General features: G+C 42.2%; 3 protein-coding genes across 3 annotated transcripts in view; 2 read left to right on the top strand and 1 right to left on the bottom strand.

Annotated features, from left to right (window-relative positions):
• The window catches only part of kif1ab (kinesin family member 1Ab), a 60427-nt gene extending 60149 nt beyond the window's left edge, over positions 1 to 278 (bottom strand). The window contains exon 1 of the mRNA XM_079488596.1: positions 221 to 278. The gene's annotated coding sequence lies outside the window, so the exon portion shown is untranslated. The remainder of the gene's footprint in view (positions 1 to 220) is intronic.
• Positions 279 to 6262: 5984 nt separating this feature from the next.
• On the top strand, positions 6263 to 10925 carry agxtb (alanine--glyoxylate and serine--pyruvate aminotransferase b; the record flags this gene model as incomplete). Its single annotated transcript, XM_079529535.1, has 11 exons — positions 6263 to 6535; positions 6775 to 6967; positions 7101 to 7165; positions 7575 to 7675; positions 7759 to 7829; positions 7971 to 8055; positions 8201 to 8299; positions 9182 to 9251; positions 10187 to 10282; positions 10457 to 10585; positions 10810 to 10925. 11 exons carry the CDS (start codon positions 6263 to 6265, stop codon positions 10915 to 10917), a joined length of 1290 nt encoding a protein of 429 aa, XP_079385661.1. The 3' UTR covers positions 10918 to 10925.
• Positions 10926 to 12108: 1183 nt separating this feature from the next.
• Positions 12109 to 15810, top strand: thap4 (THAP domain containing 4). Its single transcript, XM_079529192.1, has 5 exons — positions 12109 to 12278; positions 13033 to 13186; positions 13283 to 13392; positions 14640 to 14743; positions 15544 to 15810. Exons 1-5 carry the CDS (start codon positions 12254 to 12256, stop codon positions 15658 to 15660), a joined length of 510 nt encoding a protein of 169 aa, XP_079385318.1. The 5' UTR covers positions 12109 to 12253; the 3' UTR covers positions 15661 to 15810.
• The last annotated feature ends 13 nt before the right edge of the window (positions 15811 to 15823 follow it).

Below are 15823 nucleotides of genomic sequence, written 5' to 3'. Positions count from 1 at the left end.
AACGCTAAATCAAAACCACCATCACTGTATGCGATACTGGATTTGTTACCATGCACTGTAAATGCGATGGTGTTTGGCAAACAAAAACATGGTGGCTTCGTTTGACTCCTATAATTCTCTTGCACATACAGTAGGCTATAGGCTAGTGACCAGCTGGCTTCCCGAAAAAGAAAAGGGTAAACGACAAGACACACTGCATGGCGAAAGTAAATATTGTCACCTCCATCTTGTGTTGCCTGCCGCACCTCAAAGAGGCAGCAACGCAGCAGCAGCTGAACAGGCCCCTAGTGTTTAACCATTCTCACTGTAGCCTGAACATAAATTCCACTTATTAACCAAGTCAGTTACATCAACACTGCAACAGAAAGGAAGCTATAGCTGCATGGGAAACCTGGACTATATTTGCATAGTATACAAGCAGTTTAAAGAGAATACCACAACCATTCTCATGTTGATGATAAATAATGATGAACCTGGACATTAGATAAGGTACAAGAACCCCTGTGTAATCAACATCCATGTCGCAGTGCCCTTATTCTCCTGTTGTTTATCTGAGGGCCTCAAAATGGCCAAGAACACACTCACTGTCCATCCCAAAGAGTACCACCACCCCATTGCTGCCTCTGTTGCTGCGCCATGCCATGAAAAAACAACAGCATCATCAGAATGGAAACAAGGTGCTGGTCTTACCTCACACTCGACAACAGCAGAGGCTGGGTCCTCTGCCCGAGCTTAGCCCAAACGTCCCTGTGTCTTGCTTCCTCCCGTCTATTGTGTTCCCTGATATGTTTGTTGTTTCGCTCGCTCCTTGATCAGCTAACAGCATCCCTTAGTTCATCCATGCATGTAGAATGCACCCCTGGCAAGAGAGAGGGGACAGAATGAGAGAGAGAGATAGAGAGAGAGCGAGAGAGAGAGAGAGAGAGAGAGAGAGAGAAGGGTGGGCCAGAGCCTGGCACACAGTGGTGCGTCAGTCACAGAAAAAGAGAGGGAGGTAGGGTAGGGAGGAGCAAGGTTTAGATGAATAAATACAGTATAATGGATGGATGGATGGATGCAGGAGGGTGCTGAGCTTTTGAGAGAGGCCTCTGTCAGTGTGACGGGAAAATGGCCGCACAGGCCGAGTAAGGGATGCTATCGTAGGCTGCGATGACATCAGCAGCAGCATCATCATCATCATGTGGTGAGGCAGCCAGACAGCGATGCAGCACCCTGAGATGAAGCAGGGAGTGATGGAGGACAGGGAGGGAGGGAGAGAGAGAGGGGGGGGGGACCAGGATGAGAATGCAGGCTATAGTAGAGAGTATCAGGAAAGGAGGGAGGGATGGAAAGAAAACAAGGATGGTGAGGGCAGGAACGAAAAGGTGTGTGCTGAATGCAGAGAGGGTGGAAGAGGCTGGGGGAGAAATGGAGAGAATGGAAAGGAGACGGCCAGGCACCCGAGGGAGCCCCATCATGGTAAACAAACAACCCGAGAGGGGCCGAGAGTCCGAGACACATTAGATTAGCTGCAGTTAGCCTGTGTCCTTTGTTTCATATATAGTAAGCAGCCCACCTCCCCAAGTGTTTTCTGTGTATAGAGGCAGGCGGCTGGATAGCTGAGAGGAAGCCATACAGAAGGCGCAGAATTAGAGACGATTTCAGCAGGATTTGATATCGTCCAGAAGGAGCACTTGTGGTTTGAGAAACAAGGGTCTGAGCAAAAACACTGTCACTGCCCGTGTCGTCCACACATTCACCCACTTTATGACCAACTCACTGTTTCAATGAAAGATTGTCCCTTGCACTGATAATTGATAATATAATACAATCATTTAGGTCTGCAGAGCATGTGTCACCCATGACGTTTTATCGAATAAGCATTTAGTATTTAGTACAGAGCATTCAAGGCCTACGGCTGTAGCAGGGAATGAGACTGGGTACGTTTGCATTGTGGGATGTCACTAACTAACCACCCTGCCACCTCCACATGATATGGGAGCTACATTTAATAGGATAATAATGCAGGGTAATAGAAAGGCAATATAAAAGTGAAACATAAAAGTCTTCCCAGACTCCCTGCAGTGGGTTCTTCAAGCGGTACAGAGCACAATGAGAAGGGTCGAGGAAGAGAGAAGAGAAGGAGTCTATTCATTTTCCTTTGAGGCTGCTTCCAAACAAGGCAAACTACAGTGATTCCAGCCATAAGTCTCCCTGCAATAAGACTGATAGTGACTGTCAAATTGGTCAATTGATTAATGCCTCATAATTGGGACTATAGCACTACTAACAGCACTTCTTATAACTCTAGAAACCTTTCAACCACATGCAGGGACCAGGGACCAGGGACCAGGCCCACCAGGGGCAAAGTTCATGGTTCAAACTATAGTTCTGGAGCTGTCAGATGGAGACAGCAGTACTTAACATCGCTAGCTGGTCAAGCACAAGTTTATTTAGTCTCACTTGATGAGTCAGTACAGCAGCCTGTACCTATACCAAAAAGGTCTCTGTCCATGGTGCTGAATACCCCTGCTGCCTCACATACTGTATTGCACAATGGAATGCATGGAATAATTAGGAATCCCCATAATACTTGGAAATAATGCACCATAACAATCTAACATGTGCCCACTTAGAATTTATTTATTTTTTAATCTAAAGCATTTTACTGTTGCTTTCGCCTTTCGGGATCGAGGAAACCAACTCATATTTTTGCATAAATCAGTGCTATTGAACACCCTTTACATCTGTGTGTTGTTTCGAAAATATTGAACCTAAAAATATTGAAGCTAACTCCACCACCTCTCCCCCTCTCATGCAAGTAATCAACAATATATAAAGTCACAACACCAACTTTGATGAGGCAGTATTGCTTTGTTTTCAAAATATACGGTTTTCTTCATTTCCTGGAAAAAAATATATTTTTCATTTTCAGACAAATGAACATTTTGAAGTTATGTGGTTTCTTCCCGACAGCAGAGATATATATATTATGTTATGTATTATGCATAAACAGTACATATCTGAATGATCAACCTCTACCTGTTTTTATTGTCAGAAAAACATCATTGCACTGACACACTGAAAAGTAGTAAAGGGAGGAGTATGTCAGTATGACGATGATGTTTTTCTACCAAGTGTTGTGTAAAAGAACCAACCTCCAATAAGCAAAAGACAGCTTTGATCACCATCTGCTGGACAGCCTGCACTCATGCAGTGAGCATTACAATGCATGTCAATCCCTACAGTGGCACTTCTCAGTGATAATGTCAGTATTTACAGTTTTTCACTATTGTTGTTAACACACAAAAAGTGAAAATTCGGCACAATTTGCATAAACTCAACTTCATATTTAATCGTTTGACACAATTTGCACTACTTCACAGTTCACACTCACTTATCTGCGTTAGACTCTGACTTTCCTTCTTTACACTCATTTTATTACACATCACCTTGTTGTCCAAAGACTACACTTCTCCTGTGAAATCTCAAAGCATCAACCTACAACACACAACTATTCAAATCTCTACAGTATTATACTGTAACAAAATATATATACTTTTTTGGCTGCATATTTTTTTGTATGCATATTTTGTATAAGTAAGTAAGTAGCCTTGCCGAGCCATGAGGCCGCATATGTTTTATGTTTGAAAAAAGTAGGCCTAAATGAGGAAATGGCTCAAAGAGTCATTCATTTATATGGTGTTTCTATATTGTTATTATTATTTCTATATTGTGTTTTCAATGTTTCACTTCAGTGTGCTTAGTAGAGTTCAGCAAATGCTTAGTTGTGTGTACTCAATGAATGTGTGTGTGTCATTTGAAAATATGGCTGTGTGTAACAAATGAAAACATGAGTTCCATTTTGGGAACAGTTAAAAGATGGCAAAGAGTCATCTTGCAAAAGGAGTGTGTGAGGTTTTCAGTTTTGTGTGTGCGCCGGTAACCCTGGCCTGGTAACCCTGGCCTGGTAACCCTGGCATTTTCAAACATTTTCAAAAATAACTAAAAAGCAGATCTACAAGTTCATAATATATTTCCGTTATCCGTCATACAGCAAAGTATGTTATAGGGCTGAAGTGGTTAATCATTACATATATTGTATTTGTTGATGTTAGTTATGTGTGTATATTTTATCTCATTTTAACTGATTTCATTTGTTTGTAATCTCAGTCACCATGCATGATTTCTCAGAGAATGAAAGTAAAGTCTAAAGGCTATATGGATGTGAGAAGTTCTGTAAGGTCTCTTGACTCTAGACTTTTGTTTCAAGAATCCACAACCACATGACTTTGTGAGCCTGATATTTAGCATAATGAGTGTTATACTGTATAGCACTTATGGTTCTGATTGGGTTAGCCATGTAGAGTTTACTGTAGATTGATGGTTGGCCATAGTATACCCCAGTTAATGTTAATTACAGTAAATCTAACTAACTGTCCTGAGCTAGGTATAACCTAGTTTAAAGCTGACATTCAAGCATCACACACTGGCAGTCTGGCACACTTGCTAGCAAATGTTACACATCACCAGACATAAAAACAGGTGTCCTATAATCACAAACGTCAAAGAGGTAAATGTTAGTATGTACTAACATACTAACCCCCCTCTCCCTCTCTCTCTCGCGCTCTCTCTCGCTCTCTCTCGCTCTCTCTCTCACTCACTCTATTCCACCCCAATCCTCTCTACTCTCGTTGGTGAAATTCGAATGTTCCTCTCTGTAGTACAAAGGCCAACGTGAGGTAAACAGCACTGGGTCTCATTTATTTAGCCAGTGTAATTATTGACTATATTGGACAGGGAGAGAGCCATCTCTACTCATAGTCTTCTTGTGGCATAATAGCTGAAGAAAAACCAGACAAAGCAAGCTGTGAAACTAACAACACTGGATGTTCAATTACTCCACTAAGCAAATCATTCATCCTAATTCATACTTGGTTGTATGACAATGTAGCCCACTGAGTTTAACCTATATATTTTCAGCTGAGTCACACTTTTCGAGGAGTGACACAGTCATACTTGAAAACATGCCATCATGGCTAAATATTGTAAATAACTTTCCACTGCCAATCAATAGATATTTAGATTTAATTGAAATAAACAGAATCAAATCAAATTTAATTCAATATAAATGAATCCAAATAAGTATCATTCAGAATGTTTTACATTCATTTATCCACATTCTGCATGCAGGGAAGGAGTAGTGTTTTGAGGAACAATATTTCTAATCTAGGTCAAACAGCTTTGTAGAACTAAGAGGGGCCTTAGGTGTATACTGACCACCTGACTAGGAGGAAAAACAACATGTCTTATTTAGATAGGACATTGAGAGAGACAGGAAACTGATGCAGAGAGGGGAAAGGACATGCAATACCATGTGTATGGTGCATGTCCTTTCCCCTCTCTGCATAGTTGGAATCGAACTGCAGAATGTTTGATTTGGCAATTTTGGCTTGATGGTCAACGCACTAGGCCTATCGGTCATTAACTGGCACATTCCCTGGATCAATAAAACATTAAGAAAATGTCAAAGGTATTCTGTTCTATCGTGTAAAAAGAGAGAGAGCCATTGTGCTTAGAGAGACGTGTGTGTGACTGTGTGTGTGTTTGTGCACGTCTGTTTGCCTGCATGTCCTCTCAGCCAATCTGCTCTCTCGGAGAGGGAAGACTCCTCTTTGATATCCTGAATTGCACTGGCTCATGGGGTGGGAAAAAATTAACAAACCATGTCCCATGTCTCTCACTAGACTACAACCCCAAACTAACCAGAACTGGTTCTGAGTTGTAAAAGTAAAAGTCACTTAAGGGGTGTGAGTGTGACATATGCATGCCAGTGTGTTTTTAATTATCGGTACAGACAAGTCAATGAAGAGTATAGCATCCATTATTGAAGAATAACAGCATTCATTAATAAATGGGTTGAGGCAAGAAATGTGTCCAATGTTGCTACACTCAATCCCGTATACACCTGCCCTCACCATATGATCATGATAGAACTATTAGTCCCAAAAGTTTTTTTTTTCCTTCTTCTTCTTTTTTTTCTCCTTCTATTTTAGTTTAGGATTAAAACACATTGCTTGTGACAAAATATCCTGACGGGCCTCATATTACACAGCCTTTACTAGTTAAATGAGTGACGTAGCCTTCAACGCCCCATGGCCAAGAGGTCAAAGACCTGTTTGTCTTAAAATCTCCTCTCAAAAACTCAGTCAAATTCAATCCCCTCTTCTGCTCCGATCTCATCACTCAACGGATTCGCAGGAGCGAGGAGAGGACCCCAGCCATGATGCAGCGGGCTTTGTTTAGTAGGGGCGCACTGCTCGCGCAACAGGCGACGACCCTGGAAGGTTCGCTGGCCTCCAAGAGTGCGCCTCTGCTGCAGCGCCTAGACCGCTCCATGTCCTCCTTGCCGGTCCCGCCGCCGGCCTGCATGCTCCGGCCGCTGGAAGCACCGTACCGCTACCTTTTTGGACCTGGACCTTCGAACGTACCGCCACGAATCCAAGCCGCAGGTGGAAGGCCAATAATCGGCCACCTACACCCAGAAATGTATGAGGTAAATAATGTTAGCATGGCTCTTCTGTTGGGGAAGTTGACTGGCATCTTATAAGTCAATGCAGAGAGATGGCCTTGGCTTTTTACGCATGGTTGTTTCTTTGCGGTGCTGTTGAGCGAGGATCAACTGATATGATTGAAGACTTTTTCAACACCTTTAGTCTGCGTCATCATAGTGAAATAGTGAATTGATACACTGCCCAAAATGTATGTACTCAATTTGCTATATGTGCTTCCTAGATAATGAACGACATTAAAAAGGGCATCCAGTACGCCTTTCAGACGGAGAACAACATGACGATATCAATGAGCGGTTCCGGACACGCTGCTATGGAGTGCGCGGTGTTCAACACCGTGGAGCCCGGAGAGAGCGTGCTCGTGGCCGTCAACGGCATCTGGGGAGAGCGCGTGGCAGAGATCGCGGAAAGAATGGGTGCGTATTTACGCACGCGCTCCTTGGCTCTCCAAAGAAGACTGTGTCCAAATGATACTTTCCATTACATTGTCATTGGCTGTGGTCCTCCTGTACGATATTACATTTTTATTTTATTATGATTTCTTTTTAGGTGCTAATGTAACTCGAATGGTCAAATCACCTGGTGGATGTTTCACCCTTCAGGAAATTGAACAGGTATAGGCCTATTATGTCTGCTATACTGAAATGGAAACCCTGTATCTATACCCTCAAAGCTTTTTAAATATAAGCCTCAATCTACTTTTACCATACTTGATACTTATTGATAATATTTAAGATATTCTACATTTTCAAACGTCATAGGCTAAAGGCTAATAATAATAATATTGAAATAATAATAACAATTATTTGTATTATTAGCCTATAGGCCTAATAATAATAATAATAAAGTCAAAATCTTTCAAAAATGGCGGGTGTACAAGCTCACACCAAGATGCTTGTGAAAGTCATCCATTTTCAAGTATATAAAATAAGGCTTAAGCGGTTAATTGATGCCTGAAATTCTTTTTTTTCTTTTGCATATATAATGTATGTCTAATGCCATCTCTCTCGTCCATCTGTATAGGCCATGGCTAAACACAAGCCTGTTCTGTTTTTCCTCACACATGGAGAGTCGTCTGCCGGCCTCTGCCACCCAGTAGATGGCATTGGAGACATATGCCTGAAGTGAGCCACGTGTACGTTTGTCAAGTATGACATGCTGATGTCTTCATGATATAACTCTCTAATTCTCTGGCTCTCTGCTCCAGACACAATTGCCTCTTCCTGGTTGACACAGTTGCATCACTGGGGGCAGCACCTATCTTCATGGACAGGCAAAGTAAGGGGCAGTCAAATGATTAATTTGTGCGTGTGCGTGCGTGCGTGTGTGTGTATGTGTGTGTGTGTGTGTGTGTGTGTGTGTGTGTGTGCGTGCGTGCATGTGTGTTCGAGATCTAATCTGTTCTAAGCGTTTTCACAGAAATTGACATCCTGTACACTGGTTCCCAGAAGGCTCTGAATGCACCCCCTGGCACAGCGCCCATCTCCTTCAATGAAAGAGCATGGTGTGTGAGTGTGTGTACACACTTGTGTGCGACCTTGCATATATGTTATTATATTTCAAAAAAATCAATGATGTGAGAGGGGGAAGAAATGAAACCTGAAGCAAACATTCCTTTATCTCTTTCTGTATATTATGACCTTCCACAGCCAGAAGATGTTTAACAGGAAAGTAAAACCAGTATCCTACCTCTTTGACATGACTCACCTGTCAAACTACTGGGGTAATGACGGACAACCAGCCAGACTGTAAGTCCACTGAACACAGACTGGACAGAGATTCTTAACCTTTTCAATTTCAGCGACCTCCAGTTTGACATGCATTAGGCTACTTAGTTACTACAGATCCCCTCTTGATACGTGCATTTTATTTCTTCTCTGGGCTAAGCAGTTAGGATCGATACCACATGGGCTCTAACTTGCTGCATGTCACTCCCCTACTGTGTTTCCTGTCTCTCTCTCCTGTAACAGTCAAATCAGAAAAGACTCCCCAAATCTACTGAATCTTCAGAGTCCATTTGGTTCCATTTCGTACAATCGCAAACTTACAGACACATGCGGGTCCTCCTCAAGGTCCTGACGTTGAGAACCACTGATCTAAGCCATCATAACCTATACACAATATAGCTCTGCGGTCGGGAAGAAACCACCTAACTCCAAAATGTTCATTTTTCAGAAAATGAAAAGAAATTATAAAATATACATTTTTCAGGAAATGAAGAAAACCTTATCATTTTGAAAACAAAGCAATATTGCCTCATCAAAGTTGGTGTTGTGACTTTATATATTGTCAATTACTAGCAGGAGGAGATGTGGTGGATGTGGTCCAATTAAGAGGTTTTGTCCAAATAACTTTTTACTACCTTTCATTGGTTCATTATTGTTTTAAAAAAAAAAACACAGACATGTGCAATAGCACTGATTCATGCAAACCAATCAAAAACCTAAAAAATTGAGTTAGGTGGTTTCCTCCCGACAGCAACGATTGCAAAATTCTACTACAAATTGGTTCTTGCAAAATAAGTCATTTAACAAGAATGAAAAAAAAAGTATTCATATATTGTGCATTTGTAAAGATGATTGAATGCACAGGTGAAGTGACAGGTTGTGTGTGTGTGTCCTGTTTGTTAGATATCATCATACAGGCCCTGTGTCTGGATTCTTTGCGCTAAGAGAGAGCCTGGCCATTCTTGCAGAAAAGGTAACGGTTCCCTGTTACTATTTTGACAATGATTGACTTTTCCTCCATGAGGCAAAGTAAAGCAAAGTTACTATATTTACCCAGGGTAACTGGACTAAGCATCAGATACTTGTTTACAGCCAGGCCCTGCTCATAGAACATTTCATGGTAGTGGTTCAATGCCTTGCTCAAGGGCACTTCAGCGGTGGTAATTTTAACGTGCCGGTCTGGGGATACGAACTGGCAACCTTCCGGTATCAAGACCGCTCCGCAAACCGTTCGGCCACCGCTGCCACGGCAAGGCATGCTGGTTATTCTGATGTCAGATTACCTTACATATTTTACACATACTGCATATATTATGGCAGATATGAGCCACAGCAGGCCTACATGACATGTCAGCAGCAGCAGCAGAGCATAAACAGAAGAGTTACGTGGGCCAATAAGCCTGGAGTGTCTTCTCTCACTATCACTTCTATCTTCAGACAAATCCAAATATTCAGATTTGAGTGACCTATTCATGTTTTTGTCTGGTCTCACGTTCAACCTAATACCTCTGCCCCCACATGAGTCCCATTTCTCCTTCAAAAAGAAAGAAGACCAAGGTCATATTGAGCAACTGATCATTATATGGTCAATGACAACTATGACAAAGTTGTCCCTGTATTTACGCATGCATGTTGTTGTTGTGGTTATCGACTAGTGACAAGAAGGCTAGCAAAAATGATAACCGAAATAGATCAAGCTTTGATATCTAGCCTTGCTGGCTAGCATAAATCATATAAGTCATGTTTCTATTAATTCACATAATTTGGTCTCCTCCCTGTTCCTTTACTTTAGTGGACATCAATTTCATTGGGTTTTTCCTTGTTTCCCTGTTTGCTCGGGCCGCCTCATGTCGTGCTCATGGTCATTATGGTGGCACAGGTATTGATGTGGTCTCTGTACCCCTCTAGGGACTGGAAGAGTCTTGGAGGCAACACAAGGAGGTGGCTGCCCACCTCTACAAGGGACTGGAGGACCTGGGTCTCAAACTCTTCATTCAAGACAGGGTGAGGCTCAGAAACACACCAATACAGGACATTGCATATAGTGCTTAGAGTTCCTCTATAGTCTATATCTGATCTGTCAGGCAACACTGTTTGTGTTGCTCTGCACCAGAACAAGGCTATTGTGGTGTTCTCCCTATATCAAGAAATCACCAGCAGGTCATTTCCAACTCCTAGGACTTGCGGCTGCCCTCCGTCACCACCATCTCCATCCCTGAAGGCTATAACTGGAGGGAAATACTGGCCTATGTCATGAAGCACCATAATATGGAGTTCACTGGGGGCCTGGGCCCCTCTATGGGCATGGTGAGAACCTTGGTTTTATATATACAGGTATATCAATCTGCCACACTGCCAGCTGTAAGCTGAATAGCCCAACCGAATCTTCAGATATTCCTTCAAAGAAGTATGGATACTGCTGACTTTTACAACTAGCTCAATCAAGGTCACATCACTCAGTTGGAATTATTTGTGTTAGTTAACTAGATGTCCACATAATTCTAATGAGTGTTGTATTATGTTTTCATAAGGTGATACGAATTGGATTGATGGGGTACAACTGCAAGACGACAAATGCTGACATGGCACTGGCAGCCATGGCAGATGCTCTCAAGAACTGCACAAAGAGTAAAGCATAGAGGAAAGGACTCTCATTCCATGATCCCTTTTATTGTCATTCATTAAGGGAAAGAAAATATGCTGTGTTCTACAAAAGGTCAACTGTACTTACAGTATGAGAGGTTCAGGTTCACACCATGACATGATATTACTGGATTCAAAAATACAATTACAATTTAGGCATTTAGCAGCCGCTGTTATCCAGACTGACTTACAAGTGCAAGGTCGGAGTATTTTCCATTAATAAATAATACATATCATAACATAACATTTATGACATGTAGCCAACATGGCTTTCCTCGTTAGTAATTTAAAAATATAGTCTACAGAGCATTATATTCTCCACTATACACAGAATGTCAAAACTATTGTCAATAAAGTGTGCATTATTTTCCCAAACTGTTCTCATGGCTTCACTGTTTCAATCCTCAGGCCCTCTGTCCCTGACTACTCTGTCCCCAATGCATAGTTATACTCTCTCTCTCTCTCTCTCTCTCTCACACACACACACACATACGCACACACACACACACACACATCCTTGCATACTCGTGCACCATGCATGTGAGCAGTGAGCACACACAGTATTCAGTTTTAATATGGCACGTTCACTTTAGCGTTAAACGTATTAATGATGATGTGTCCAAGTTTGTCCATTAGTAGATGTTTAAATTGACTGCATACACTGTGTGTGTGTGTGTGTGTGTGTGTGTGTGTGTGTGTGTGTGTGTGTGTGTGTGTGTGTGTGTGTGTGTGTGTGTGTGTGTGTCTGTGTGTGTGTGTGTGTGTGTGTGTGTGTGTGTGTGTGTGTGTGTGTGTGTGTGTGTGCGCGCGCGACTGTGCACTGAATAATAGCATAACTTTGAATAGGACAGCTGAAAGGCTGCTCATTCCTTGGAATCACAATAAAGTGCAAACAAAAACAACTTCCTACAAAAAGATTTAACACACACACACACACACACACACACACACACAGTATGCAGTCAATTTAAACAAAATTTAACACACACACACACACACACACACACACACACACACACACAGCCATATATATATATATATATATATATATATATATCGTTTAACCCTATATGCGTGCATGTTGTTGTGAGTCGTGACAATAGATTATAGAACACCTTCAATCAAATAAATGGGGTACGACTACAAACCCCTAGGATACTACATTTCCCATGATCCCTTAGTACAAAGTGGGATGGTATAAAAGTGTCGCAGAATTGTGTACGTTTTAAGTTGTCCTTAATTCACCGCTACTTGATCTTGCTCTCTGTAGACTTACTACAACGGTGTTAAAAATCGTGATTGATCCTGTGGTAAATTAAGAATCATTCATCAATGTCCTGCCCGTTTCATCAGACAGGTAAATGTTTTTATTTCAAATTGGAACGGAACTGTACTTTATTATAGCCAGCCCCAGCGGGTACTTATTGTCGGTGATGAGTATGACGACCTGATTTCAACCTGAAGTGCCTCAGTGCCTGATGTGCAGTCATGATCTAAATCAGTGATTTTCAAACCTTTTCATATGTATGCTGTAGCTATATTGCTTGATGTTGGTACCATTAGGAGAGTTAACAGGCAAACGTTGATCAAAATAAATAACAATCCTTCTACATTGAGTACATTCTCTAATTGTGTATACTTCTTGTAAATTAAGTAATGCAGATGTTTAACAACTCTTGAGTGTAAAATTAATCCAAATGTACCCATAAGGCTCCACTTGGTTTAATTTTACACTCAAGAGTTGAATCAAGAGTTCTCAAGAGTGGCCATGGTAAGAAATTATTTATCTCGACCGGTCGAATTATTAATTTGACTGGGACAGGGTTACATATCTAATAAGGGTCCATTTGGTTACCAACTCTCCAGCTGGGGACCACCTGGGAGTGTGAACTACATGACATTTATATACCTTATATGTAAGTAGACCATTTCAGATATAGTAGGATTTACAAACTGTCTTCAGAATTCAGAATAAGCCATTTGTTAGGCTCTAACAAATTGTTTATTCTGAATTGACAGTTTGTAGGCTAAAGCTTGCAGGTCAGTTCGAAGCAACACACACACACACACACACGTATATATCTATAATAATTTTGTGTTGTCCTCCTCAGCCGAGCTGAACCCTGCCCTCCAGTCTCTTGACTGGCTGCTGGGTAAATGGCAGTCAGATGAACCCGGAGAGGGCTCCTTTTCCAACATTCCTCATTTCCGCTACACAGAAGCCCTATGCTTCAGTCAGGTCGGCCAGCCTGTCATCAACTTTATGTGAGTTTGATTTGAAGGGAGGAGTAGTTATCCCGTCAGTACTGCTGCTAAACCCTTTCAGTCCTTGGTTAACTTCTGCTTCATATGGGTTGGCAGGTTTAACGCTTGCGATGCCGATACCAAAAAGCCCATGCACAAGGAGTGCGGCTTCATCAGACTGCAGCCAGGCACCAACAGAGTGGCATTCATCATTGCACAGAACTCTGGTATACACACACACACACACACACACACACACACACACACACGTATTTATATACACAGGTTTTTAGTTACTGTAGGTAATTTTCTTTATAAAATAAGGTTTAAAAATGGATATCCGACTGGCATAAAGGTAAAACAATCCCCCCCCCCAACACTGCAGAGACTGGCGTTCAAGTCCACTGAGCCATGGCTCCATCTTGTCCAACCTTTTTCACAGCAGCCATTTTGACATGCAGGTAAACGCAGGTGTTGCCACTTGTCAAAGTTGTCAGTGATATATGTAAGGATGTGTTCCATTCAGCTGAAACAGAGTAAATGGTAGTACTTCGTTTCCAGAAGGTGGCATGTCCGTTTCCTTTTTTTTCCAAAGCTTCGTTTGATCAAAGAAGATGGGATGAAGACCTCCAACTTAGACTGAATTCCTGTATGTATGGACATGAGTCTCTTAATTGCAATGGAATCATGACCATTCTTCACAAGCCTCCATCCCTGATCCTCACCACCAGCTCACCCGGACTCTAATGTGAGGAAGGCAGTGGGCCCTGATAACGACAACCCTCCAGGTGCTGAGGGTGTGCGCCGAACAGCTAGCTGCCCTGTTCCGGGGCCTCGGGTGGTGTGTTTCTTTTAAATTAATATTTCTTCTTTATGACTCATAAGTATTGTGTCGCTACTTGTACCTTACAGTACTTATTCTGTATGCTGCTGTGCTTCCCCCGCGGGAAGCACAATCTGCTGCCGAGCCAGTCAAATGAAGCTATGGGAAACTGAACAGGAAACGGCTATGCCACCTTCTGGAAACATGGGAGTACATTTATGCATGGACCACAGAGTCCATTTTGCATGTTGGCACACTCACTGGAAAGGCTCTGCTACACTAAACTGTATACCAGTGATTTCATTCATTCAGTCAATATGCAAAAGTCTCTTGGCCGTGATTGCTGGTGGGAAACGAGCAAAGGTTCAGTGGAGAGGGGATCTGGCAGACATAACTGTAGTATGCATTACACATGCTCCCAGTGAACCTCCTTGCTGTCGGGTGAAACTTGGTGACTCCCATGTGTATCGGAAGAGGCACGTAGTAGTCTACACTAGAGGGTAGCATGGGTCCAAGGACCGAAACGGGACACCCTCCCCAGGCCAACAGTGGCAGTTTGACAAGGACCGATGGAGGGAAATAACTAAAGTGGGGGAAATGGTTCACACAACACACACACACTTTTGAGTGCCAGTCTCTCTTGTGGTACAGGCCTGGTGGAGATCGAGGAAGGGGAGATCACAGGACAGCAAGTGAACCTCCAGTCTCAGGCTCTGGCTAGACCATCTTTTGCCAAGGAACCACATGTAAAGGAGGTCAGACTATGTAATGTTTCTGTGATCCAACTGAGTTATCTGCAATTTAATCTATTATGTTTGTGTACCGCATCAGTGTAAATGATTATCATGTTCACATTTTGTCAACAAAGTCATTTATAAACATACCTGCTGCCTTCACATTCATTAATTGGCTTAAGGGTCAGCCGGCTCCCGGCGGACCTTGTCACGTTAATTTCACTATGACTCATCCACCATAACCATCTAAGAAGTTCCAAATGCAGATACGCCCAAATATAGTGTGTTGTCTATACTAACCTCAATGTTTCATCATGGCATGGGGTACGAATGTCTGCCACTTTTCAACCTATCTTCATATAATTGGTCCTCACTAATGTTCATGATAAAATACCACACGTTTTTCTACTCTCTCTTAGGAGGGCTGTGGGCAGTTCAGAAACTCATCCACCAGTGAAATCGTTAGGCTTTTTTTCCCCTTTTAAACAAGATTTTATTCCATTTTCGCATTGCAACTTTTCAGCAATAAAGCGTGCAGTTTCTATTAGCTTGGATTTCCCCATCGATGATGTCACTAGTGAATGGGTTTCTGAACTGCCCACAGCCCTCCTATGAGACACAGACCGAGTAGAAAAAAAGGTGCTATGTTTTCATGATTATTAGCAAGGACCAATTACCTGTACATGAAGATAGATTGAAAAGTGGTGAAATGGTCCTTTAATCATGCACTCAACTGTCATACAAGCTAGCGTTATATTTTGCATTCAGCAAGTATGCTAATGTTGTCATGGACACCTGCTCTTCTCTTCCCCTTCTCTCAGGTCACCAGAGTGTTCCAACTAAGACCAGACGGGAAGCTGGAGCAGACTGTTTCCATGGCAACAGAGACACAGCCGCTGATGCAGCATTTGCACATCACATACCAACGAGCACCGTGACTCATCAGTCAGTCCATGGATACGTGCAGATATCTTTGCTTTAATACCATACTGCGAAAAATCAGTATCTGTAGTCTGATCATGTTGTTAACACTACACTATGAAGTCATTTCACTTGGCAAACAGAAATAAAGTGCACAGTAATTGTTATTTTTTTAACTGT

The sequence above is a fragment of the Electrona antarctica genome, assembly GCF_951216825.1.
Source record: "Electrona antarctica genome assembly, chromosome: 19".
NCBI classification, from domain to species: Eukaryota; Metazoa; Chordata; class Actinopteri; order Myctophiformes; family Myctophidae; genus Electrona; species Electrona antarctica.
The sequence above is the reverse complement of the archived record's forward strand: the minus strand, read 5'-3'. Positions and strand labels throughout refer to the sequence as shown.

Bases quoted from the DNA above. Each gene is read 5' to 3' on its own strand.
- thap4 (XM_079529192.1), top strand. From the start codon at position 12,254: ATGTCCTGCCCGTTTCATCAGACAG. The intron at 13,187-13,282 runs GTGAGTTTGATT...ATGGGTTGGCAG, and splicing joins CAGCCTGTCATCAACTTTAT to GTTTAACGCTTGCGATGCCG. The intron at 14,744-15,543 runs GTCAGACTATGT...CCCTTCTCTCAG, and splicing joins AGGAACCACATGTAAAGGAG to GTCACCAGAGTGTTCCAACT.